A 25,197-nucleotide genomic window follows, 5' to 3' on the forward strand; every position below is an offset into this window, starting at 1 on the left:
AAAACAAGCAAAAACGACGAACAATCCATTGACAAAAATGTTACGAGTGTACGACGATCATATGTGACAATGCAACCAGCGAGGCCCAACAAGAAGGCAATAGCTATGACTCTTTATAACCACTAGGTTGGACAATGGCGCTCCGGTTACCGACAACGAGCGCAACCCGTGGCAAGAAAATCAACAACAACAAACAGGGTTCAATTCAGAGAGAAATACAAGAGTCAATCTAGTACCTAGCCACCATCTAAACGTAGGTTCGATTCTCTTCGGATGCATATTTTTTGAATTTTTTTTTCCAACTTTGCTTGCCAAGATTTCTTCGGAGTTGTGCTCCAGAATACTTTACTTGCATGATCCAGGACAGTACAATGAGTATGAACAATAGTGATGATTGATGATACTCACTTCCCTAGACCTAGGTTATCTGATCCTAAACACAATACTAACATAATTCAGGACAGTACAATGGTTAATGATCATCTGATGATTAATGATACTCAACAAAGCCATATGAAAGATCTTACAATAATTAGTCACAAACTCATGGTGGTGTTTTTGTCTCCCCAACCTGGCCTTTTGCAGGCTTGCAGGCTGAAGAATGGGAGCCATCAACAGCATCTGCTTCTTTCTCGGCTGAAGGTTCAGCTTCAGGCATCTTATGCCTCATACCGACTTGCCATGAGCCCTCTTTTGTTTCTGCACTGCCGTTGCTACTTCCAGCTATGTATCGATCATTCTCTCGGAGTTCAAACTTGTCAATTGAATGCATTATATCAGAGGCTGTGGTTAGTCCTTCCACAGTAGAAGTAATCTGGAGTTTGTCAATGTTGGACTTGCATTGCTTCTCAAGAATCATCTGAAGAAATCTTCCTTGCTCTTCAATTCTCAGCTGCAGATTTCTCTGAATCTGCAGTAAAAGTCATATAGCAAATTATCTTTGTTGGTAAGAATTCACCTAAAAAATCTGTTCTCACATGTCTAACAACCGAGAAAAACAAACCAAACATACTATCGTTGAGATTTACTGTCATCAGAAAAGGTGACTGCTGTGCACACCAGAATTTATTTTGTTCTGAGAAGTGTGGTGTTTCACAGGGATCTGTAGATGCATTCCCCAAAACTTGGGATACATATGAAGATCTAATGAGCCTTTTGTGAATGTAAGGATGTAAGTTATGTTAGGAAACACAGTTGTACCTTTTAGTTGCACAACTAACTAAATGGTGTAAAAAAAAACCTAAATGGTATCCTCACACCCAACTATGAAGGGTCGAGGTTTAAGGCTCTGTTAGTTGTTTAAGATGAAAATATCTCCAAGATAAGACAGTCCTTTGGCACACATTACCAGAGTTTAAATGAAATCACATAGATGGGAGTTTTAACATAATTACCTATACGTTTTCTACAGTAACATGGCGAGGATAGATCTCTGTTTCTTATTATATATAGAGGCTAAGCACATTATTAACATGGAGGAGATGGGATAATTTATATTAACATCCCGATATACAGTTGGTTTGCATTCATCATACAAAATAAAATGTGTATCCATCTACAGTTGGTCAAGTGTTTTTTGCCTGATTATCAGTATCCATTACAAACGAATTAGTCAGATATGGTAAACAGGATGTTCACGAACGTTCAAGAGTCTTCGTGAAAGTTTAATAACTTTAAGAGGATTCACATGGTGTTTACAACTTTCACAAGTTTTCTGCAGATTTTGCATCTTCAGTAATGAGAAGAATCCTGCTCTCAAGATGACATGGATGATAGATGGCTGAAGGAAATGCAAAAGTCGCAAGTGGCAGAAAATGCCACCCTTAACTACAAATAGCTTATGAAAAGAGAAAGTGATCAACCCTAAGGCACAGTCCTGCTGATACTATGGATTGCATGTAGTTGGATACAGCTAATCCAGAGATAGGAAAGAAAACACAATGTGGAAAGAGCAAGATTATGTTTAGTTTCTCAGAAAAGCTCTTACTTATGTTTCATAAAAAGAACCTCGTGTTTACAATCCATACAACTGTTTCATAAAATTGCATTGACAATGCAACTCCATAACAAATCATAAATTCCAATAGAAAGATGTTCACAAACTACATTGATTTACAGGAGATGAGTTCTAGAAAATGAATCCACGACTCAACTCAAATTTGCAGTGAAAAATCTTTTAGATTCAAGTATACCTGTTTATCTCAAGCTTAGAAAAAGGTGCAATAAAAGTCAACCATGAAAATGTACCTCAAGTTGCTCATGAAGCTGTTTTTGGACAACCACCTGGAGCCGGAGAGCTTCAGTGAGATCAAAACTTCTGCCATCAAAATGAAAGGTAACATCAAAAATTCAAATCAAACAGAGTACATCCTATTAAACATAACTCAGAAGACAAAAAGCTGTAACTTCCAAGTTCTGACTTTGAGTTGTTCAGTGTCTTGACACCATAGTGTTCCACAATTGTCAAAAGAGAATGAATTAACATTACTGCTTTAACTCTTAAGATAGTATTCATGTCTTGAGGTCGAGAGAGATAATGCTCACGTCTTGAGGTCTAGAGAAGGCAATTCTTCTTTCAAAGTAGTCTTCTTGTTGGATGGCCCTGTTTGTATCAAAACAACCATTGCATTCTTATGTTATTCATACAGCTGATGCTACTAAAGCTCATCAAAGGTAACGAAAGTTAAAAAAGGTTCAATGCTGCTGGCAGGTAGTTGTATATGAAGAAGATGCTGATCACTCAAGTTTTCATTTGCTTTATCAATGATAAAAATCAAATGATTAAAGAAGAAACATGTATAATAGTATAACATTTTGTTTTTGATGTTGTGAATGCCACATCCAATACTGATTTACCTTCTGATGAGTCTGGCCTGTACCGAGTTGTTCTATATTTCTGAAATAGGAGGAGAAAAAATCTTAGAAGTAAAGAAAGAAATGGCACACAAACTGAAGGTATATAACAACGAAAACCACAAACCTGCAGGTGGCTCTTCACATGGTATATTGTCAAGCCTTCAACTTTCATGAGCTTTAGTACACCTTTCGGAGTGGCTTCTGAAGTTAAAAAGCAATTACCAGTCAATCAATATTTAACATGCTTTGGACAAAAGAAGAATGAAAAGAATGACACACTTTCACTACCACCAAGCTGATTGACAGCATTTACAAAGCATTCATGGAGCTCAGGATTCCAGCGCATGCGTGGCTTGGCTGCACTAGTGACAGCACAAACCTCTCCTGAATTGGATGGAACAGAATGATGGATTGGTGGCTGGTGCACTGATAAACTAGATGACGATTGGGATGATGTTGGGTGTACAACCTATACAACAACTAAAAATATCAAATCAGAAGCAGAAAGGACATGAAACATAATTATGTTTAACATGGCTTTATAAACATATTTTTCATCATCCCTACGACACCCACCAAAGGCTAGTTGGTTGTCCACATCAATCATTTACTTAACATATTTGGGTTGCCTAATAAATGTCGAGTGGCACAATAAATTAGGACTTGACTATCCTTCATATTGCAGCTCAAAATGCTATCATCTTTTTTAAACAAAAGAATTGTAGACAATGACCAAGAAATATCCATTATCAAATAGCAAGATTTATCCAATTTGTACAGCTTTGATATGAATGGAGATTAATAAACACAAGAAAAAGGAAAATATAGTATTGAAATTTTTTGCAATTTGATGAAGGTTCCAACAAAAAGAAAATCGCATACCATTGGCTGAGATTCAACAGCAGTTTCCCTGCAATCTTCATCTATTATATCTGTCCACCACTCCTTTTGCTTACTAGGATCATTAGAGACCATGGTGGAATTTCCTAATATTTGATTGCTCAAAGAAAAATTATTGTCTGGATAATCAAGAGTATCATGAAGTGTATCTGGAGACAAATTTATTTTGGTAGTCTCTCTCGAAAAAATTAGTCATCATAGGTTGAAATGTTCCTGTATATAAAAATTTAGATGAATGCATAGAGACCAACTTTTGGTGATTGTGTAGCAACTGGAGGATGCCTCATTTGAAGTGACAAAGAAGATCCATGATATTCTGAAGAAAGCCTGCAAGAGGATGAATGCAAAGATCCAACGATCCCACTATCAGAAACAAATGATCTATGTTGAGGAGACAGCAGATTGTTTTTTAACAGCCTCAACTGAGACTGGTTGTGAGGCTCAGGGAAGTTCTCTACTGAGGTGGTTGGTAGAAGAGGTAATGATGAAGATATAGTCCGTAACTACCGTTTCTTTCCATCCACAAATTGTCTGCAGACAAATTGCTATCTTATATAAGAACAGCATTCTGAAATAATTCTTATATCTTCAATGACAGCTTGCAAACCTTTATCCTTCATTTCGGAATCTTCATGGAAACATGAAATACTTCCCTAACAAGAAGTAACAGAATTAGACGAATGTATATGGTGTAGGCTACTAAACATATAGTACGTGTGGTGATAAGTTTATAAGATTCTCATCTCAGAATCAACTAACAATTCTGACTCCAAGAAAAGCATAGGAAAATTATCCAACAACAGGAATGACTATAACAAAAGCATGCATTACATTAGGCATAGCACTGCTGTTGACAAGACATAGTAGAAGCAATCCTAACACAATGAATGTAAAAGAATGGATAGATAATGCAAGCAAATCCCCACAAAACATGACATACTAAAAATTTTCTTTTGCAGAGGAGCTATACTAAAAGTCTGTTTAACTGTGCACATGCACAAGTGCAGCATAGCTCAAGATGCTGCACCAGTTCATAATACCAAAATCATAAACCAACCAACACTGCACCCAAAAAACATTACTAGCAATAAACGAAGATTCGTCCAATGGAAGATGGTTTCACCACAGCCAACATGCTTCAAAAGGAGTATATAAGTATCACTATATTTCATTAACGAACAGGAATCAACGAATTTACATATCGAATACTACCTCGCTGCACGCAAAGCGAAGTGAGTCTCCTCAATCCTGATGAAGTGAAAGCGTCAATAACAAGAAATCTAATTCCAATACATATCAATATTCCTTTCCATTCTTAAAAGAAATCAAGATGAGGCTTTTACTTCACTAAAACGTATAAGAAGGTTTTTGGCGCTACCGATTAGAGGGCCAAATGGGAAAACTCGAAATCAAAAAGGGAACTTTACATGCCACCTAAACAAAACCAAACAATTACTCTTAAATTCCAATCTTGTGCACGTAAAGGATAAGGAGAAAAATCTCTAAAGCTATGTTTTCTAGAGTTTCCATAAAAAACTACCTTGAAATGAGTTTTCCAGTCACGAACGAATCAACCAAATGGGACTAAACAAAAAGAGCATCAGTTGCCAAATCTGATGGGTCCTGACGAAATCTAAACTCCTCAACTGACCAAGGGAGGGGGATCGTTATCACCGTAAACGTAAAGGCGAAGGATTTCACCGGAGAAGGGGGAGCGACAAAGAATTCCGGTGGCGAGAGAGATGGGGTGGCGCAGCAGCTGCGAGGTTATAAAAGAAGAAACAAATTCTGATTCAAACGATTTAGTTAATAGAATAATACTTCTATACCCTGTGATGTGTACCCGCATTTCTGAACCAGAGAGGGAGCTTAGTCACACCGGGCGGACCCCACGGGCCCAGAATTCATTTATCCAACCATCACTCGAGAGGCTGACATAATGGTGAAGTCGACTATTTGTTTTTCTTTCCTTTATTTTATTTGTTGTATTTTGCATATACTAATAGTTATAATATTTTATTTTATTTTATTTGAGTCAGCAGCGTAAATTATGGTATCAGTTTAATGATTTTTTTTATTTTTAATAAATTAATAGGATAATTAACTCATGAGTTTTTGTGATAACAGTCCCTTCCTTTTCGATCGCGTCGCACGCGATTCTCGTCTCCGCCGATTGGTTAGGTTGGCTTCGTTGGGAAGGCCACGTTGATTGGGATGGCTTTCTCGCCCTCGGTCATCCAAGGGGCCCGTGCATTTCCGGCAGCGCCACCCACCGCCTCTGCCTGCGCTCTCGTCGCACGAGATTCTTGTGTCCGTCACGGGTTTCCCCCGGACATCCAACAAGGATCCTCTCACTATCTCTCGTCATGAGCAAACATACGTTCCAGACCGCAGTTGAAATCCATAACAAGTGTTTGCAGAAATTACTGGTTGCAGAAAGCGATCAAGCGAGGCACGAATGTATTTTCTGTGATTATCATCAATCTCCGGAGCATATTAACGAGACAGGAAACTGTCGACTCCCAGTCTTTGGGAAGGTGAAGTTTTATTTCTGCATGGTTGGGGAATGGACAGGGGAGCTCCGGCGGCGGACGTCGCCCGATGAGGATTCGCTTGGCCTCCTTCGACTCCACCCAACAAAGTAGACTGGGCTCCCCAGCACCTCGTGCCAGACGCGCCAACACTTCGACGTTCCTCGATATCGACCGGAGGCAAGACAAGTGACGGCCGAGCATCCTTCCGTAATGCGTGCTGAAGCCGATGACATTGTCCCTCGCCAGTAACCACGGGACGCAGCTAGCCAGGGGCGGAGGGTGGAAGCGGCGGCCGCCGGAGCTGGGAGTTTGTAACATGGTACGTGCTGTCGGAGAGTCGCTTGGAAAAATGAGAAGCAGAGAGACAGCAGACGGGTTTCTCACACAGCCACGAGTCCTTCCTAACCGACACATGGCAATCAGCACCATGATCAGATACGTCATATGTGACCGATCGATTTGCCGTGCCAGGGGCGGCGGGGACAGGTGGCGCACGGGGTTCGTGCAGTTGTCAGGAATGGCGCGCCACCGCTTCGCGTCCTTCGGGAACGGCTGCCATGCACACGCCCACGTTGAGGGCGTCGGGCGCTCCTCGTGTCCGCTCATATGCCTGATCTCTCTTCAACCCTTTCTCTTTTGCTCTCTATATCAGGAGCCCGTACTTCCCGGTTAACGGGAGTCATTGCATTGTGGGGATTGTGCCCTGTTTTGTGTGAGCGTGAGAGCGGGGTGGAGGGGGTGAGCGAGGATGACGGAGTCGAAGGACGCGATGTTGACGATGGCGACGCAGGCGCCGGTGACGCTGGAGAGGAGGATACGGACTGACCTGGAGGAACACCTTCCTAAGCCTTGTGAGTGCTTCTCTTTTATGTCTGTCGTCTGAGTGAGCTCATCATTTCTGCAGTAGTTTCGATGGTTTAAAGTGGCCCCCTAATGCCGAGGGCAATGGAAGCTTCGGTTGAATCATGATGTCCTTCCAAGCTAAGTCCGCTAATTGCTCGCAAAAGGTAAAGGAAGGGTGCACTGACATGAGTGTTTGTCCAAGCCATGCAAGTATACTTCTATGAGAGCATCAAACTTGTGTTCATGGAGTTCTAACGTTACATCTAGTATCTACATTGTGTTCGTGTTCTACTGTAAGTGTATGTTCTCGAAAACGTGTTCTTGAGTACTTCTCAATGAAGCCTGGGTGAAACTTGAACTACAGATCTGTCGAGAGGATTAGCTGCTCCGGACGTGTATCATCCTGAAGGTACAAAAGAGCACAAGCATCATCATCTGAGTGTTCTTCAGCAGCACGTTGCCTTCTTCGACTTGGATGATAACGGGATCGTGTACCCTTGGGAAACCTACGCAGGTATGATACGTATAAGAGCATGCTAGCTAGTCTTTCATGGCAGGTCAGTGGTAGATTGGATCTGCCGGATTAATAGAAAGAAATTGGTAGACTGTTCTTTTTCTTTCACTCGACTGACATCAAGAAAACAGGGTCTCGAGCGATCGGTTTCAACCCTATACTGTCATTGATCATGGCAATTCTAATCAATGGAGCCCTGAGCTACCCATCTCTTCCGGTAAGCTAATGAGACAGATTCATCGGATAATATTAGTCTACTATTTAATGTCATTTGGTTTGCATGCACAATAAAAGTTAACCGTTGGCAGGGTTGGATTCCGTCTCCCTTCTTTCCGATATACATCCACAACATCCATAGATGCAAGCATGGCAGTGATTCGGGAACTTTTGATGCCGAAGGAAGGTATTCCAATTTCTTTTACAAAGTCGGTATATGTATATTTATGTACTGCTAATGTACGTCGTTGGTTTCAGATTTGTCCCCGTGAATTTTGAGAATATATTCAGTAAATATGCCCGGACAGATCCCAACCGGCTTACTTTTGCTGAATTGTGGCGAATGACAGAAGGCCAACGAGTTACCTATGACATCTTTGGGGGGTGAGGCATCTTCTAATCATCTTCCAAAAAGACTCTGTTCTCTTGTGATTTAGATAGGAACCTCCAGCTGGAGGACTCACATCATCATGTCTCATGTTGTATCATGTGTTTTAGTGCAGGATCACAGCGAAGTTGGAATGGTTAATCCTCTACCTGCTTGCCAGAGACGAGGAGGGTTTCCTGCCGAGAGAAGCCATCAGGCGATGCTTCGATGGAAGCTTGTTCGAGTACTGCGCCAGCCAGCGAGAGGCATACGAGAAGACATATTAGGCTCATCTTCTGTAGCAGCAGTGTGTTAATAATTTCTTAGTAATAATGTCCCGACAACTTCTGGACGCTGGTTGTGAGCTAGTGTTTGTAATTTTAAATGCTACAATGTTGGGAGTCTCTGTTCATCCTCTGAGAACGTTCGAGACTTTTCTCGATGTTAATATTCCGAGTCCTCTGGATTGTGTTTATTAGTGTAATCTGTGACGCTCGGAATCTGGAAGCCATGTTAATATTGCATCCATGTTCCTAACCTTTACACGAGAAAGATGTAGGAAGCTATGAAGTCGGTGCAGAGGCACGGTCCAAAGTATATGATGCAACAAGAAAGACAAGCATGACTAGTTGAAGTGCTATCATCTTGTGGTTCTATCTGTTTGATGTGCGATTCATCTGCTACGAATAGTGGGAGTAAAGATGATGATGACCAAGTTTTGATAGGCCGATTGCAAGAACTGGGCATTTGGATCTTATGTGTTAGTCAAAAAGGAATGTTTCTGGTCATCGAATGTCACCAATCTTCTCGATGAAAGTTGGTAGCCCACTGAGTGATAGGAGATCAAAGAGACTCGAAAAGTCATCCAAAAGATACTGCTCCAAGCTACATTGTGATTGAACTAACGAGAACCTAAAGAGCATCAGTCTAGAAAAATGCAAGGGGATAAAGAATGCTACACATCTGTATTATCACTTGGATATGGAAACGTCACAAAAGAAAAAGAGGGTTAACGTAGTATGATGCTTGTCACCATTGTGGACACAGATCTGAGGACTCTGAATGGATCATTGCTACTCCTATGGAGAACGACTGCAGAGCTGAAAGAGTTGGCTGGAAGTAAACGATGTAGACGTCTCTGCTCACACTGAACATTCTGAAACTGAAAGTGAGTCCATCTTGCTTTGCACCCTGGGAAACAGCAATTTATGCCATATTAGTATCTTTGCAGTGTACTGTGGTAGATAGCAAAGCATCTCTCAGTTTCTTTTTCCTTTTTCTTTTTGTTGTTTTCTGACTGCAGCTCTACAAAGTGCATTTTATCTCCCGTCACTAACAATTTACCTTTGCCTTATGCTCTACTTCAGAAACATCAAAATTACTGGGCAAGGTTGAGGGGAAAGCAGAATTCAGATATGAGGCAAGCAAATCATGGCTTAATACATGCAATGCATTAGAGGCCAAGTCAACTAAAACACAAACAGTCAGATCAAGAGTGCATTTCTCCAGACAATTACAAATTCCCTGGACTTGAAAGAAGCATCAGACAAGTATCATGATCAGATCACAACTAGGGGAGAATTGAGCAGGAAAATGATGACATGATGACACAAGGGAAGGATGGTTTTGAAATTAGAAGATAGAGATGCAAGTCACCTTGACACAATCAGGTCCAAAAGCATGAAAAAAAAAGGCTTGGGGAGACATGCATGAGATGGTCTAGGATGCTATTGAAGTACTATAGTTCTGACAAGTTCTCTACCAATACAACTACGTGAACAAATATAAGGCAGGCAGTTCTGGAATGCATACTACTAACTCACCTCTATGAAAAGGCGGAGAGGCTTACAATCATCTTCTGTTTCTGCTAGTCCTGAAGAATAGATGGAGTTGTTGTTGCTAAGTATTGTCAGAGGACACCCAACATCCCATCCACCACAGTCGCAATGTCCATTGGACCTCCATCTCTCGGTGAGACTGGAAGGGCCACCAGCTCTGGCCATTGGACCACCATGAAATCCGGCTGGGAGTAGAACGCTCACATTCCTGTCTGAGTTCATGTGTTCCGTGTAGTTTTCCTTGTATCTAGCAGAAGAAGATGGAGGACCTTGAGAAGAATCAGTTCCAGCTTTCTCAAGAAACTTGAGGCCCCAACCATCAAAGCTTGCTAAATGTTTGCTTTGGTACCCAAAATCTTGCACGACTATTGCTGCCAACTCGAGGTTGTGTGGAATATCATCAGATGGGAGCTTTGGGCAGCCTGTTTCATCGATGATTCCTAACTCGCTCGCATACGTTTGTGGCAGGTCCTCAACCTGACAGCTTGATCCACCACCGACTCTTTTGATGGAGTTGGATTTGTACCGATGACTTCGCCTAAATATCTCAGACAACCTTCCGGTCATCCCCTTGCTTTTGGTGAAACAAGGAGAGGGTCTTTGCATTTCATTGAATGAGTCCTCTTTAGCAGCAGACAGAACAAACTCAGACTCTACAAATTTAGTTCTGCTGGAATTGAGAACTAGAGAACTTCGCACCTTCATCTTAGCAACAAATATTGAGCCATTATGAAGATGGAACTCTGATTTCTTTCTGTTGTTCTTGCATGCATGGAACAGATAGATGTAATCCAGGGCCCTGTCAGCTGAAGACTTGGTCTTATGAGGACTGGCCATGTATACATCAGCTTGATCCTCGCCCACAGAGAACACAAAGTAAGGATTTCCATCCTCCCAAACACAGTGAAGCAGTGCAGAATTGAAGCCTGCAGATGAATCGGTCCGGTACGATGTATCTGAGCAAGAAGAAGTCATCTCCTGGGAGATGCTTAACTCGGAACTTTGCCTTCTGCAAGGTGTGGCCACTATTCTGGGACTGCCCGATGTTGAATTCTGAAGCCCAGAATGAAAGGATATCGACTCGGGGGATTTCGCATCGCTTAAGCTGATTGATTTTGTCCTAACCCGTTTCATGTCATCATCTGGTGAAGTTGTTCCAAGAATTACTGGGCTTTTCATGAGGCCTCTCGATCTCAAAGTTGCTTCTATCGAATCAAATACCCGTCTGTTCCAAGGACTCACAACTATATTTCCTGATCGAGCTACAGGAGAACATTCAGCCACGAGATCAGTCACGCTGTGTGTGCTTCGTGATTTCCTTTGCTGTTTAGAGTTTGACTTGAGGCCCGGGAGAGTCAACGAGGAACTCTTCCGGCAAAAAATACGGAGAGTCTCCAAACCGAAGTCCGCCTCCTGAGTTCCACTGGAGAAATCGAAAGAATTCGACAGGACGAATTGATTGGTGCAAGAACAAGATTTATGCAACTGGCAGCATCTTCGACATCTTTTGGGTTGCTTGATATCCAAAATCAACGGTAGCTTGCTGGTGACATGCTCACAGTCCAATTTGCATTCCGACAGCGTGTAGTGGTTGTCGTTCTCAACCCCAGCATTATTCTTCTTGTGTTTACCCTCTAATGATTCTTGGCCAACTGGGAATACATCTTCCATCTTCTCCTTCAAGCTACATGCATACAATCATTAGCCACTAAGAATAACTTGGCTTCCTCTGCTAGTAAAAATAAAAATGAAGCATATGCTCAACAAATTTGAAGGATTGAATAGAAAACATGGATTTGGTAATTCTTCAGCTTATGATATGTGGCTATCCCATTTAAGTACCTACCTCTCTCCAAGATGACAGTCTTCCTTCCTCTGGATCCTCTCTCGCTTGTAGACCCTCTTTGTCCATCGTTAATGGAGGAGAGGTGAGAGGTGTCTGCCCACCACTAAATTGGAGAGGAATTTTTTTTAAAAAATTAAATAAATAATTATTTTATTTGGTTTTTATTTCTAGCTTGTCCACATAAATCTGCCAATAGATTTCAGTTGCTAATTAATATTTGCTATTAAATAACACAAGCAAAGAAATAAAATAACCAATTAAGGCAAAAATCTAATTTGAGAAATAAATTAATTTAGGAAATAGAAAATGAGAATCCAATGGAAGTGTTACTGAATAGTATTAAATCTTCTTGAGTTGATTGAATCCTACACCATAAGCTTCGTGAATGTCTTGGCCACATGAACTGAATTCAATATGGCAATAAGAACACATTAAAGCAACAGAGTTTTATGCTTTTGGCTCGCACTGTTCTGAACTAAAAATCCAGATAGAGAAGACACGGCTGTTGTTGAAGTCCATGAATGTTCAAGGGAATGAATGTTTGAACAGTTCAATCTTACAGCGGGCTTATGGCAAGCAGATATATCAAGAAAATGATAAGAACAGGGCATCAGGAGACTCACCTTGGAGATTAATGGCATTTCATTCTCCGAATAACTTGGACCGACTGCCTGCTTCTCATGCGAAGATTGATGAGTTATACTGGAAGTTCCTGAAAAATCAACCATCTTTCTCCTTCTTCGAGTGCCAAATCTCACCGGACATGGTAAGAAGAGAACAAGGCCCGGAGAACCAAAGAGAAGTTATTCTTCTTTGTAAGAGTACTCGGAGAAAAGAGGAAGAAAAGAAGCAGAAGAGGAGACGAGAAGAGAAAAAGGTGGTTTTCTTCACCTCGGAGAAGATTACAAAAGAGAGGTGTTGTGGAACCAAACTAAAGAAAAAAAGACTGGAAAAAGAGGTGTATCGAGCAGAGACAAAGAAATGGTTTGGCAAACAAAGACCAGAAGAGCCGCAGAGAGGAGAAAAAAAGGCAGCTCTTTTACTTTCTTTTTATGCGTAACGCGTTCGCAGCTATTGCTCTTCCCCGAAAGAACCTGCAACCCCCCGAACCACCGTTACTCCCGTCATTATTAATAGCAGCAGCAGCGTAGGAGAAGAAAGATAACACGAAAGAAGGAAGCAACCAAGAAATAAAAGAAAAACGAATCAGAGGCGTCGTCCCCGTCTGCTCGTCACCCCATGTGATCGAACCGCTCGAGTGAGACTTTTTCGAATCCAAAAAAAAAAGCATCTTTTTCGCTGAAACAAATATAAAAACCTGTATCTTTGCGTGTTTTTCCCTTCGATTGGAAGTGACATCTTGGTCTGTCAATCGATGTAAGTTTAAGGTAAAAAACCCTTTTTTTTCCCTGTTCAAATCACGGACGGGTCTCCGACGACCTGTGATCCAAAATTCAATCTTTTCCTCTTTAAATTGCTCAAAAACTAGTTTTTTCTGTAATTTCCTTATCCGTCGAAAAGAACGGTAGACACACGATCTCGAGTTGTCTGTCCTTTTCTTTCTTTCTTGTACTTCACCACTGCACAGAGAGAGAGAGAGAGAGAGAGAGAGAAGCGTGTGAAGAACAATGGAGTGGTCCCAGGCTCATCGCCTTCTAATTGTCAAAATAAGAGAATAGTTTAGAGTTATCGATGTCAATGGAGAGTGCGAAGAACACGGTAACATCCAAACATACGCGAACGGCGTGTCGTTTTCTGTTCCCCTAACGCGACCCACCGCTCTATTCCCGCATGGCGTCGCCTTTTCTTGTTATTGATCACTCTATTATTTCTTTCCTACTTGGTCAAACTTTCATGCGCCGCGAGCATTCAAAGCTCCGTCTGGTGATCGGTTCATGAACATCTCCACCCGATACGATGATACAACGTCGATGAACCAAATCTAAAGCAAGACGACATACACTAAGACGAAGTAATCCCCATGTAGAAAGATAATGATAGTGAATAAGCCCACCACCATCTCAAACGTCTTTTGCCTGTCCGTCACGGCGATGGTGGGAGGCAGTAAGTGGCCAACAGATGGATGGTTTCACTGCGCACAGATGCACTTGTTCAACTGGTGCTGTTGGTGGACTCTGACAGCGATGTGCACTTCGTCGTCGTTACCGTAGGACGAAGTTGAATAAGCAATGAGCTGTTGAACGCGATTTCCCGTAGGGATGCTGTGACATGACTCGCTGCCTTCCCTAAGCCCACATGGCTCGTGTTTGACATGGGAAGCAAGTGTTCCTTTCACTTGCCACCATAGTCTTTGATTCCTAACCTGCTTCAGAGTGAGATCAACCTTGCGAAGTTTGAACACTTGCGTCGAACACCTTGTGCGACAGAGGGGCAAGCACGAGTGAAGGTTCGCGACGTTGCTTGGACGTCACGAAGAGGTAGTTTTTCTCGACTGATGCTCATGAAAGCGTTAAGAAAAGAAGAAGAAGAAAAGCGTCAGTGTTGAAGTGGGGAGTAGTACGACGCATGGGAGGAAGACGATGAGCTCCACATGACTGGTCGTGTGGGTTTCACTCGATGTCCCACCAACGGGCATGATGCCTTCCTCCTGTGCTCCGACTCAGATCACAAACAATGACCTTTGTACCTAACAGGAGTTGACTTTGAGAACATGTACAAGTGTTTTTAAATTGTATAACTTATATTATTGGTAAATTTAGTGGGTAAATATTAAAATTATTAGTACATGCAATCTTGTTTGGATTATTTTAAGTTTTTTAAATTTTATAATAATATATTATAGATAATTTTAGTGGGTAAATATTAAAATTATTAGTAGGTAATATTGCTATGATGATTTTTTTGAAAAACCTCTGTTAGATTTTTTTTTTTGAAAGATACTTTGGTTTTTAATTTTTTTAATTAATTGTTTTTATGACCTAAATACTTCTTATCACCTGCTCTTGCTCAATCGTTGTGTCATCGACTCACACTCTTTTTGGTTGTTGCCTTCAATCCTCTTGTTCTTTATATTGCTCTCTACATGTCATTGGATTTGATATTATTCTATAGAAAAATGAGTTATATCCTTTCTTTTTCTTCATATGAGTTTTTTTTGTTGATATCTTTCCTTCCGATAACGAGTTGAGTTAAGTGACAAGGGTAACGTGAAAGTGAAGAGGATAAAACAAGGAGTGAAAATATATATGACGTGAGAGTATAACAAATCATAGGTAGTAATAATGAAAAAAGATAATGGTCGACGATATGAGGAGGAGGTGATAACAGATATTTAGGGTATCAATAAAAAGAGTACTAAATAAAAAATTTATAAAGCTAAGCATCTTGCAAAAAAAAAACCCAAGAATAGATTTTTTTTCCAAAAAAAATCGCCCATATTGTTTGTATCAGAATATATATATATATATATATATATATATATATATATATGTATGTATATATATATATATGTATGTATATATATATATATATATATATATATATATGTATATATATATATATATATGTATGTATATATATATATATATATGTATGTATATATATATATATATGTATGTATATATATATATATATGTATGTATGTATGTATATATATATATATGTATATATATATATGTATATGTATATATGTATATGTATATATATATATATGTATATATATATATATAAAGAGATAAATACATAAATTATTGACTTTAGAGGATATCTGTGTATATTTATGTGTACAATTGTCTCCCTCGAAGCGAACGCCAATTCTCCATGGACTGCTAAGAACGGAAGCCTCTCTTCCCTAACCCCTCTCCTTCCCTCGATCTAAATTTTAAACCCTTCGGCTCCCTTTTCCTAGTCCGATCACAATCCCACAAGCCCCTCTTCATCGTGATCAAGCTCGCTAACGGCGAAATCGAGGGCACCAAATCCCTCGTTAGGCCGTGGCTTGCCTTGGCGTCGTCAATCTGCTCGAGTACGCGAAATCCCCGCCCGTCGCTGATGGTTCCCTGGTGATAGGGTTTCTGAAAGGTGGATACAAGATCATGACGAACACTGTGAAAGTTCCTGACGGATTCATGGGTTTGGAGTTAAATATGGTGCTCAGAGATTGCATAGATGCACAGGGATTTCCGGTTGAGGCAGCGACATTCGGGAGAGGCATTAAACGCTGGCTTTTGATCGAGCAGGGCACGAAGTACCAGCTTGAGTGTTGATTTGTGAGAGGCATGTCGAGTCATGGGATTCGTTTGAGCTGCATAAAGATTGGATCTTGATGGGTTTCATGGACGTGCCAGAGTTTTCCGTGCGGAACAATTTCCTTTGCCGGAGGGAGTTCTGATAGGTGAGATGGCTTCAGGTTCGTGTTTGTCTGAATTGCCTTTACTTGTCCTGTAAATGAGGTAATCCAGTTAATTTAGTTTAGTTAACGTATAATGGTCAAGTTTTCTATAGTTTTGAACTAAAAATATATTCGTTGTTGTAAAATGAAAAAGTATAATCCATGCTTATGTTTTTTCTCAGGCTCGTTCTCTTGTTTCCATCACTGATGATTGGAAAATGTGCTGCAAAAATAAATGTATCATGTACTGAACTCTTTTTCCGTGAGTTTTCATTGACAATGTCACTGGGGTCATTTGCAGGGGAGATTGCTTAATTGATGGATATCTATTTACCATGTAAGTGAATGTTTCTTGAGTATAATATTTGATTACAAATAGTTATTTCCTTATTTCAGTTAGGTCCAATAAGGAGACCTTTCAACTTTGAATTAAGACTTTCTTCAAAATATTCAACCAAAGGATTAGCTAGTCATCACAAGTAATTGAGTAAAATGCTCTCTAGATGAGGAAAGTGGTGGAACTTCCAACTTTGCAATTTGTGCTTAAATTTAAACCGAAAATCGTGATCATTGATCAAACTAACTTTCTGAAATCAAGATCTGCAAGTAAAACAAGAGAATCATCATGGTTTCCTGACAAGTAGTGTCGCCTAATACTTGTATGAATTGAGAAACAGGATAAACTACCCAGAACACCTATACCCTGGATACAACCAGCCTTTTTCTTCTTCTAGGACTTGATCTGTTGAATGTCCTTTTGGGGTAAATTGCCAAGTGACACATCTAAGAGACAAGGCTAATGTGCCTTCATCTCACTTGGACAGCAGCAGGAGTGTTTTTTACCTTTGATTTTGCAGTAATGCCTTTCCTACCCAATTATGTCAATTTCAACAAGATAATTGAAATGATCTATTCGACTTTTCTAGCTAATCAGATTATACTGTTTTCAGATAAGTCCTTTGGTTATAGTTAACTATGTCCTTTAATTGTATCTTCCAATTATGTCTTTCCTATTCCTTTTTAGTCTGCTTTTGGTAGTTCGTTTGATTGTCTTTTATAGCCAGGCTAAATAGTTCCCTGCCTACTTCATGAGAAATTCAGTTGCACTGGAACAGACCTTCCTTTGTGTCCCCTTCAGACATTTAAAATTCCCCTGAATTTGGTCTGTTCATTCTTGTTACAGTTGACCAAGTTCTTATCTGTCTGGTACCTTCAGATGCAAAAGCTTTTGTTGTGTTGACAGGTCAATGTCTCCTTGCAGGCTTATGCATGTTTTTATTGAAAGTTGAAGGATTACAGTCACACAACTGTCATAAAACCAAAACATAATTTATACTGGAAAATAAACAGAACACAAGAAAAAGAGGAGGTATTTAAAGAACTGGAGGCATTCCTGAAATAAAGTATGTCAGAACTGAATCTATTATAGAGGCCAGAAAACCTCTTAAATATGCACTTGATTAGACAGAGTATTCTCACCATCTACTGACTTGTGCATGTTGTACCAAAAATTTATTGTTACAAGTTGCACATCGTAATTATTCTTAGCAAACATCGGCAATAACTTCTTTAACATGTTAGAATGTGTTTTTTCCTTTTTCAAACTTTTGACTATTTGTTTGCCTGCAGAGGACTTGTTGGATAATCTGCTCTACTACCTTAGTTGTTAAGGGTCCAAAATACTTCATCAGTCACTGCAGTTTCTTTTAAGGGGCATAAGTCACTAAAGTTAATTTTGAGTATGCTGTGGTTGGATATTCTTTCGATAGCTTCCTATAACTTGCTCTGCCTGCATCACGATCAAACTGGACTTTGATGTTGAAAAATATTGTTCTAGAACTTCTATTCTTGAACAGATATAACTCATGTACATGGGAAACTTTTTTCTATGGAAAGCAAGGATAAAATCAGACATCATTTATTATCTCTAAAGGTTATTTCTGTAAGATTAAAATGGGTACTAAATGCTCATGCTTCTTGTTACCTGGCATAAGATATTAATGATAGTGTGGTTACAAAAGTTCAATCTGGTGTCAGCATCCCTAATATCATCAGGGAACCTGTTAACAAGTTAACAGGATATATGGTTTGATTTGAGTTCATGAGAGGCTTATCAACTGATTTATTGTTTTGTTTCACCATGACTTAATAGTAATGAATGATTTCTGAAAGTTTGCAGACATAAGTTCCACGATGATTTTTCATCATGATGCCTATCTATGTATCTTGGTGTTGAAACAATTATAAAATGGGAAGAAATTTTGTGGCAGTAACATCAGTTTCCATGCCATTCATTTTATTGCATGGATATAATGGCTACATCAGCTGTTGAATGGCTATAAAAGAAAACAGCAAATAAGAGTCAAACTTATCATGTCTAGGACTCATGGTCGTATCCATGACTCAAGAGTGAAGTTGTATTTGAAGGAGTTAACGCCACTAATATGTGCAAGGATGTCCAAGGAGTCAAGTATGTCCTCTTCTTCCTTCACAACCACCTACAGAATAAGCAGTATGTTGTTAGAATTAATAAGGATGCCCACTCAGCACGAAGAAGGAACTACTATGGATCATTCTGCGGAAGCTTGTTATCTCTGATTTATCAGGCTGTGAATTTAGATTGGAGCTATTTTACAAAGTAGCCGATCTTTCTAATTCTGATCGGGTCTAAAAATTGAATCTTCTTTTGTTTGCAACTTGATGTTCTTTTAAGCTTCTAAGCTCTTCCAGACAATGATTATGGTGGTAGTTATTTTCGCAATTTGTTTTCCTTTTTATATGCACTGGATGGTGCTATTTGATGTTCAGAATTTTTCATGTTCCAAGTATCAGTATTAAAGACACTAAAGTGAGTGAGCTAATAGTAAATGTGAAGGAAAAACTACTAGAAGTAAAGCACCATATTATGAAAGCATTATTCATTTATCATTTTTAATGTAAAGCTAACCGACAATAATTTCTGGTTGATTTTCTGAAATCTAATCATGAATCTCATAGCATTTTTTCATTTCTACATGCAAGCTAACCTTAGATCAGTCTACGTTATGACCGATAAATTCTGTTCTCACATCAAGTAAAACTTAGGTCATCAATATCTTTTATGCTACTCTTTTGAGTCAGATTTTTATCTTTCTTGATAGATCTCAATATTTCTGAAGGGCGCATGAGGAAAATGCAGATTTCTAAACTGTGAGGAGCTTTCTAGGAATAGATACGTGGAGCAGCAATAAAAAATGGAAAAAGTGTGTGCTTACTTCTTCGTCATCATCGAATTCATGGTTGCTGGAACTGGGTTTTGTTATCTCCCCAAATTCATCATTCCTAGCAAACCGTCCACGGACTCTTGGTCGGCTGTCTGCTAGAGTTTTCCTACAAGCATACTGCAAGCATTGTGATCAGTTTTGGTGGTTAGCTGTTAAATCATTTAATCTGTATTTCAATTAATTTTTTAACCATGCATTTTACCTTGATCTTTTTGCTGAAGTTTCTTTCATTTCTCTTCTTCATGTATCTGTGGATCTTCTCCTTCCTCTCCTCGACGGACAAGCGGCCTACTTTGAAGGTGGTATCATCCATGACCGGGATGTCGGATGCTGGCAGCAGCATCGGTTTGCCACTGCCTCCGGCCATCAGACGTTGGCTGCCTCCTCGAATTACCTTTATAAGGCAAATGAAACTGTATACTAACTTTATATAAAGAAGCCAAGGTATGTTATCCATATTTACTGTCTTTAGGGGGAAAAAAAAAAAAAAGTCATGACTACAGCACCAGGTTCAGACCAATTGTCATCAGATACTGGATAAGCTGGATCTATTCTTCTGTTCTTTAGTGATGTGGTCAGATGAAAAATGCGGGTTTTGATTCCCGATTTTATCTGTTATAATTTATGGATTGTGTGGGATAATGGATCAACAGTTCAAGCATCTAATGACTGTTTTGTCAAAAGAGCTGCAGAAAAATTCTGTAGTCAATGGTCTTGAGCTCTCACTTTCAATCATTGGTTTGCATATGATAACTGGGAGAATCCTCCTGTTCTGGGCTTTTAGATTACATTATCTCAGTCCTATAGATGCCCCCAAAAGAAAAAGAACTTTATCGAAGACTATGACACATCCCAGAATAATGTTGTTCATGTATTAATGTCACAGTCATGTGTCGACCTAATAATGTAACTATAGCATCCATATCAAAATGATCTTGAATAGGGTCCTTTAAAGTTTTAACAGGAGCCAGAAATGTGACCTAAACATATGGAATACATCAATCTTGGTCCTCTATCGAGAACCACAAATTTGCAAGTGCAGACTAAGGGTGTTCTTCACTCAACATCTTTGAGTGAAGAATATTTTTTTGTATGGGAGGCTTGAGATATGTGCACCTTCTATTATTTTTTGTATGAATAATAAAAATATGATATTGATAGAATTTAGTCATGGATTTCTCTCTCTCTCTCTCTCTCTCTCTCTCTCTCTCTCTCTCTTTGGAATGGAATCGTCCTTCTAATTGTACATACGCATGGTTGATATGCGTGCAATGCAAGAGATAATGGCATTAAAAAGTAATATAGCTGAAAAATAACCAAAGAGATGAGAGTCAAAAAAAGGAAAGGATATCGTATCGAGTTTGACGTGGGTACCTGCAAATCGGCGGAGCTATACGCTCGCTGGGTATCCTGAGCGTACAATCCCAAAACACCATCCATCCTATGGTAATCCGCCACGTCAGGTGGTCCCACGAAGCCCGCGCCGGGCGCCGCCGCCATCATCCCGCCCGCATAAAAGAACCCGTCCCGCCCCTCTTCGCCCGCCATTCCACCCCGGTAGTACAACGCCCCGACGCCGCCCCCTTCGAGGAGGACGCACGGCTCCATCCCCGCGAACCCGGGTGTCTGCTGCATCGCCGTCACCGCCGCAGCGGCGTAGTATTCCTCCTCGCTTGCCGTCGGACGCTGCTGGTGGCAGCTTGGTGGGCCCCGGACCGCCGCGGGATCAGGCGAGTACGGTCGGTACCCGCTCGTGGCCGCGTCGCCCATCGATATCTGGTCGTCGAAGGGGTCCAGGTGGTGTTCCCCTGCGTAAGACGGCGGTGCGGGGAACATGGCCAGGGGAGGGCTCAGCGGCGAGGAGTCGGCGGGGAGGACGTCAGCCTCGGTGTCGGGCAGCTGCGCACTGGGGGCGTCGAGGAGGGCAGAGAGGGTGGCGGAGTCGATGGGGGAGGGGAAGGGTGAGAAGGAGGTGTCGTCGGTGTAGCAAGGGAGAGGCGTGGTGGCGGACGCCTCGGCGTTCGCGTCGTCGGTGAACCGGAGGAGGGCGATGTCGGGCGGTGGGAAGAGATCCCCACCGACGTCGCCGTCGCAGAAGTCGAGTATTTGGGCGGCGATGGGGCTGGAGATGCCCTCCTCCTGCTTCCAAACAGGCCATTTTAAAAGGAGGAGCTACAAGAAGTGCGGAAACTATTACAACAGTAAGATTTTTTTTTTGCCTCTCAACAAAAAGAACATGCAAAGAAAGGGACACTTCAAAGCTTCTCCGTTGACGATGAATTATTGCTTAAAGAAACATTCTAATAAATCACATGAAAATAGACATTTAAGAGTCTTTTCCATCAACAAAGAAAAGAATTTCCAATATATAGTAGAATAATCATGTTAAAATAATTTTAGTCTAACATTTACCACTAGAAATTACATAAGAATGAACAAACTTGAATTTAGAATTAAGATGTTAACAACAACAATAAAGTAGTGCGTATCAAGGTATACAATATCGTATCGTATTAATATTTCGAGATTGACTCGGTATGATATAGTACCGACGTACCGAGCGATATATCAGAATGTACCGAACGGTACACCAGGATCTACCGACCGATTTTTTCTTACTGTAGCACTATAACATTGCTACAGTGTATTATGATAGCACTATAGCATGATCTGTTCGGTAGTGGATGGTTGCGTCCGATCGGTATGTATCGTCCATATCAAACAGTACCTTTCGAAATTACATATCATGCTGCGTATAATATAAGCATTAGTAAGAGAATGTTTCTAATTACTAGTTGAAGGGATAGGTTTGCTAATACGTCACCCAAGCAGCTCAACCGAAGGATACACATCGATTATGTATATGGCGTTGTCGTTGAAAGGGGTGAGAGAGGAAGAAGGCAACTCTCTTTGCCATGAGCGGACAGGGAACCGTGTTGACGAGGCAGGCACCAGAAGCCGCCATGCTGTTGACTTCAAAAGTAGCAGGGGTTGACATGTGCTGGTGGAGTGCAAATGGCCATAGTGAGAGTCGTAGGGTTGGCCATGGAAAGACCATATGGACGTGGCAAATATAACAGTGACTCCACCGATCCATCCAGAAGGATAACTCTCGTTAAGCCACCTGCTGGTTTTCCATAGATAACTTTAGAGGTGGAGGGAGACGAGAGGCTGATTGAGGAGATGGAACGCTGTTGACCACTAGTCTAAAGATCCAAGCGACACAACGAAAACAAACATTAATTTTTGAGAGATCTTTCTTTCACCATTTTTTCTCTTCTATTTCTTTTTCTTTTTGGTGGATAAATATGAGGTTTTATAGTAATCTAGTCAAGATTTCAACGTAAAAAATTATTTTGATAAGATATATTTTAGACTCCAGCTACGTCAATACCCGCGTCGCTACCGTATCAGCACGAGGACGAGGGGGGGCTTTCACGTACCAAGACATAAGTCATGCCGAGGAACCCCATGGTACTTTCAGTCACGAAAAGCTCGGGATGACGTTGCCTGGCGCCGTTCTACGCATTCCGGGACGATGATCGCACAAAGGTACCACCTCGCCACTCGGGGATCGGTCGCCACGCCAAACCCACGTACAACCGATCCTCGCATAGTAATATAAAAGCCCATGACCGATATTTGACTAGGGGAGGAAAAAAAGAAAAAAGGAAACTAATCTCTAACTTAATCATCGAGGGGCCAAAGTCGGAAACCCCCGACGAGGGCCTTCTGTGCAGGAGCATGGCCGTCCCCGGAAGTGCGATCGCCCCGACCGAGAGACGCCCTCCCCGAAGACGATGCCAGTATCTCGACCGAGAGCCGCCTTCACTCAGACGGTGTTAGCATCCCGACGTGCCGTACATCGGCGCCTCACCCCCACCGATCATAAACTCCCGATATCGACTCGTGGACTAGGCCGTGCTAGCCCACCAGCCAACGGTGCATCGGTTCCTCAACATCACTTGTTTGCATTGCATAACTCCAAAGAGTGCAACATATGCATTCTACAAAGCTGACACGTATAGGAATCGAGAACCATCTTTAGTTTTAGGGCATCGAAGCTAATCGAGACATAAGTAAAGTCAAATATCAAATATTCCTCGACATGAAAGTGCTCTTGGTCTCGTCTAAGATAATACGGAGACGGTTCCTTTACCGTACCTCATGCACCTTCTACTGCGCGCCATGTGAAGGGAAAGCAGCAGAAGGAGCACCTCTAAGATGAAAGGTGAACTGTTGTCCCAAATTTCTGATGAATTGTCTGACAACTGGGATCATAATTAATTGTTTTAATTCTTTGATCCGTTCAAAGGTTGTCTGCAGCTTCGCTGACGATCAAATCGGTAGCTGTGTCATGGATTCTCGTTCTATTTTCAGCATCAGTCTGCTGGTGACCAGCTGATTTACCCTTGAGATCCTGAACATAGTCACTGGCATTTAATTAGGTGGAGTGATGAGTGCAGTTTCAGCAAAATGGGCTTATAGTTTGGGATTTGACACACTCGATGGAATGCGCATGAAAGACATATAAGCCAAAAAAATTAGGGGGGTCATGCATATGGGGAACAACTCAGAAACAAGGAAAGCAGATTTTTGTCATGGATAAATGAAGGGCAATGATTGGCTTTGGATAGAACAATCAGGCTGTGAAAGCATGGAAGTCTCCTGCATCTTGGAAATGTGAATTAGCTGCGTAAGGAGTAGGAAACAGCTGCAGCTACCTTTGGACAGCCACACGCAGAGAGCGTCTCCGTTATGATATGAGATTACACTTGCGGATTTGAGACCTAAACCGGGGAAAAGAACAGGTAAATGCCGATGAATTCTAACTAAAATCTCCCAAGGATGCTTTCATGAAGATCGAGCTTCTGGTAATTCCCTGGTGAATCTAAAAACAGCAATCCATCATCCTTTGTACGGGCTTAACTTTGACAAGAATGTCAAACCTTCTCAAGAACTATCAAGCGAACATGTAGAAGGAAACAGGTCAAGAAACCAAAAGGCACAAGTTACTTACAACGGAGAGCTGCTCTGACGTTGTATTGATCACGTCCTGCTGCATGCCGGCCTCCTCCTCCTCCACCAACTCTCGCAATTATTATTATGATTATTATTGTATTATATATAAGGACAACGAAGAATATATATATATAGAGAGATAAAAGAAGCTTTATTCTCTTCTTGTCTTTGAACCCTACTCCTAGCCTGAGATCAAACCATGTTGGTCTCTCGAAAGGATTGAAGTGCAAAAAGAAGGGAAAAGAAGATGGATAGAAGAAAAGGGAAATCCTAAGCCAAACCATGGACCTTCGTCCGTATATATAAGAGGGGAAGGGGTAGGAAAAGGAAGACGATGGATCGAGGGGAGTGTGAATTTAGTGGGTGGGGGTTATTCCCGTTGCTAAATATAGAGCGAGGGGAAGAGATCAAATAAGGAGGAGGCCGAGGGAGGGAAGCACGGAGAGAGGACAAGTAACGGCCCCGTTTATTGTACGGGCACACGCCGTCAGCGGTGGCGCCGCGAGGCTAACGGGGGGCCAGGGAGAACCCGCCTGCCGCGGGATAACGGAGACATGGTCTGTTAGCCACGTGGCACTACAAGTGCACGTGTCGACGATGAGTTGGCTAACTCTGCGCCGGGCGTGCCTTTCCTATTTTGGCTACAC

General features: G+C 41.2%; 4 protein-coding genes and 1 long non-coding RNA gene across 15 annotated transcripts; 2 read left to right on the top strand and 3 right to left on the bottom strand.

Annotated features, from left to right (window-relative positions):
* Positions 1-5,515, bottom strand: LOC135585909 (protein PHOSPHATE STARVATION RESPONSE 2-like). 6 transcript variants are annotated; one of them, XM_065120781.1, is made up of 10 exons: positions 5,297-5,515; positions 4,969-5,190; positions 4,364-4,409; positions 3,739-4,287; positions 3,136-3,325; positions 2,981-3,057; positions 2,857-2,896; positions 2,545-2,602; positions 2,248-2,317; positions 1-910 (listed from the first exon to the last, which is right to left on the bottom strand). In XM_065120781.1, exons 4-10 carry the CDS (start codon positions 3,829-3,831, stop codon positions 545-547), a joined length of 894 nt encoding a protein of 297 aa, XP_064976853.1. In that variant the 5' UTR covers positions 3,832-4,287; positions 4,364-4,409; positions 4,969-5,190; positions 5,297-5,515; the 3' UTR covers positions 1-544. The 6 variants fall into 6 exon arrangements, with proteins under 6 accessions (XP_064976853.1, XP_064976851.1, XP_064976852.1 ...); XM_065120779.1 differs by lacking the exon at positions 4,969-5,190; XM_065120780.1 differs by having other exon boundaries at positions 4,364-5,190.
* A 453-nt stretch (positions 5,516-5,968) lies between these two features.
* Positions 5,969-8,758, top strand: LOC135619113 (peroxygenase-like). Of its 2 annotated transcripts, none has more exons than XM_065120787.1 (6): positions 5,969-7,141; positions 7,498-7,647; positions 7,779-7,864; positions 7,956-8,050; positions 8,122-8,247; positions 8,362-8,758. In XM_065120787.1, the coding sequence occupies exons 1-6, from the start codon at positions 7,039-7,041 to the stop codon at positions 8,390-8,392; spliced, it is 591 nt and encodes a 196-aa protein (XP_064976859.1). In that variant the 5' UTR covers positions 5,969-7,038; the 3' UTR covers positions 8,393-8,758. The 2 variants fall into 2 exon arrangements, with proteins under 2 accessions (XP_064976859.1, XP_064976858.1); XM_065120786.1 differs by having other exon boundaries at positions 5,970-7,141; positions 8,367-8,758.
* Positions 8,759-9,176: 418 nt separating this feature from the next.
* LOC135619112 (uncharacterized) lies at positions 9,177-13,266 on the bottom strand. Of its 3 annotated transcripts, none has more exons than XM_065120785.1 (4): positions 12,538-13,266; positions 11,915-12,007; positions 10,054-11,752; positions 9,177-9,421 (listed from the first exon to the last, which is right to left on the bottom strand). In XM_065120785.1, exons 3-4 carry the CDS (start codon positions 11,737-11,739, stop codon positions 9,260-9,262), a joined length of 1,848 nt encoding a protein of 615 aa, XP_064976857.1. In that variant the 5' UTR covers positions 11,740-11,752; positions 11,915-12,007; positions 12,538-13,266; the 3' UTR covers positions 9,177-9,259. The 3 variants fall into 3 exon arrangements, with proteins under 3 accessions (XP_064976857.1, XP_064976855.1, XP_064976856.1); XM_065120783.1 differs by having other exon boundaries at positions 11,915-12,017; positions 12,538-13,265; XM_065120784.1 differs by lacking the exon at positions 11,915-12,007 and having other exon boundaries at positions 12,538-13,265.
* A 2,417-nt stretch (positions 13,267-15,683) lies between these two features.
* Positions 15,684-20,141, top strand: LOC103993157 (uncharacterized). Of its 3 annotated transcripts, XR_010489314.1 has the most exons (4): positions 15,684-16,268; positions 16,448-16,602; positions 19,406-19,672; positions 19,813-20,141. It is a non-coding gene; the product is annotated as an uncharacterized LOC103993157 (long non-coding RNA). The 3 variants fall into 3 exon arrangements; XR_672317.3 differs by having other exon boundaries at positions 15,684-16,283; positions 19,406-20,141; XR_672316.3 differs by having other exon boundaries at positions 19,406-20,141.
* On the bottom strand, positions 18,486-24,792 carry LOC103993158 (uncharacterized). Its single transcript, XM_009413119.3, has 5 exons — positions 24,549-24,792; positions 20,903-21,667; positions 19,731-19,922; positions 19,520-19,645; positions 18,486-18,763 (listed from the first exon to the last, which is right to left on the bottom strand). The coding sequence occupies exons 1-5, from the start codon at positions 24,591-24,593 to the stop codon at positions 18,650-18,652; spliced, it is 1,242 nt and encodes a 413-aa protein (XP_009411394.3). The 5' UTR covers positions 24,594-24,792; the 3' UTR covers positions 18,486-18,649.
* Between the last annotated feature and the right edge of the window lie 405 nt (positions 24,793-25,197).

Source organism: Musa acuminata, chromosome BXJ2-8 (assembly GCF_036884655.1).
Source record: "Musa acuminata AAA Group cultivar baxijiao chromosome BXJ2-8, Cavendish_Baxijiao_AAA, whole genome shotgun sequence".
Lineage (NCBI taxonomy): Eukaryota > Viridiplantae > Streptophyta > Magnoliopsida > Zingiberales > Musaceae > Musa > Musa acuminata.

Bases quoted from the DNA above. Each gene is read 5' to 3' on its own strand.
- LOC135585909 (XM_065120779.1), bottom strand. From the start codon at position 3,831: ATGGTCTCTAATGATCCTAGTAAGCAAAAGGAGTGGTGGACAGATATA. The intron at 3,058-3,135 runs GTGTGTCATTCT...TTTTAACTTCAG, and splicing joins TCAGCTTGGTGGTAGTGAAA to AAGCCACTCCGAAAGGTGTA. The intron at 2,603-2,856 runs GTAAATCAGTAT...TGATACAAACAG, and splicing joins CAGGCCAGACTCATCAGAAG to GGCCATCCAACAAGAAGACT.
- LOC135619113 (XM_065120786.1), top strand. From the start codon at position 7,039: ATGACGGAGTCGAAGGACGCGATGTTGACGATGGCGACGCAGGCGCCG. The intron at 7,142-7,497 runs GTGAGTGCTTCT...CTTGAACTACAG, and splicing joins GGAACACCTTCCTAAGCCTT to ATCTGTCGAGAGGATTAGCT. The intron at 8,051-8,121 runs GTATTCCAATTT...CGTTGGTTTCAG, and splicing joins ACTTTTGATGCCGAAGGAAG to ATTTGTCCCCGTGAATTTTG.
- LOC135619112 (XM_065120785.1), bottom strand. From the start codon at position 11,739: ATGGAAGATGTATTCCCAGTTGGCCAAGAATCATTAGAGGGTAAACAC. The intron at 9,422-10,053 runs GTGAGTTAGTAG...GCTGTTTCCCAG, and splicing joins CTCTCCGCCTTTTCATAGAG to GGTGCAAAGCAAGATGGACT.
- LOC103993158 (XM_009413119.3), bottom strand. From the start codon at position 24,593: ATGCAGCAGGACGTGATCAATACAACGTCAGAGCAGCTCTCCGTT. The intron at 21,668-24,548 runs GTAAGTAACTTG...GTTTGGAAGCAG, and splicing joins CGTCAGAGCAGCTCTCCGTT to GAGGAGGGCATCTCCAGCCC. The intron at 18,764-19,519 runs GTAAGCACACAC...CTTATTCTGTAG, and splicing joins AATTCGATGATGACGAAGAA to GTGGTTGTGAAGGAAGAAGA.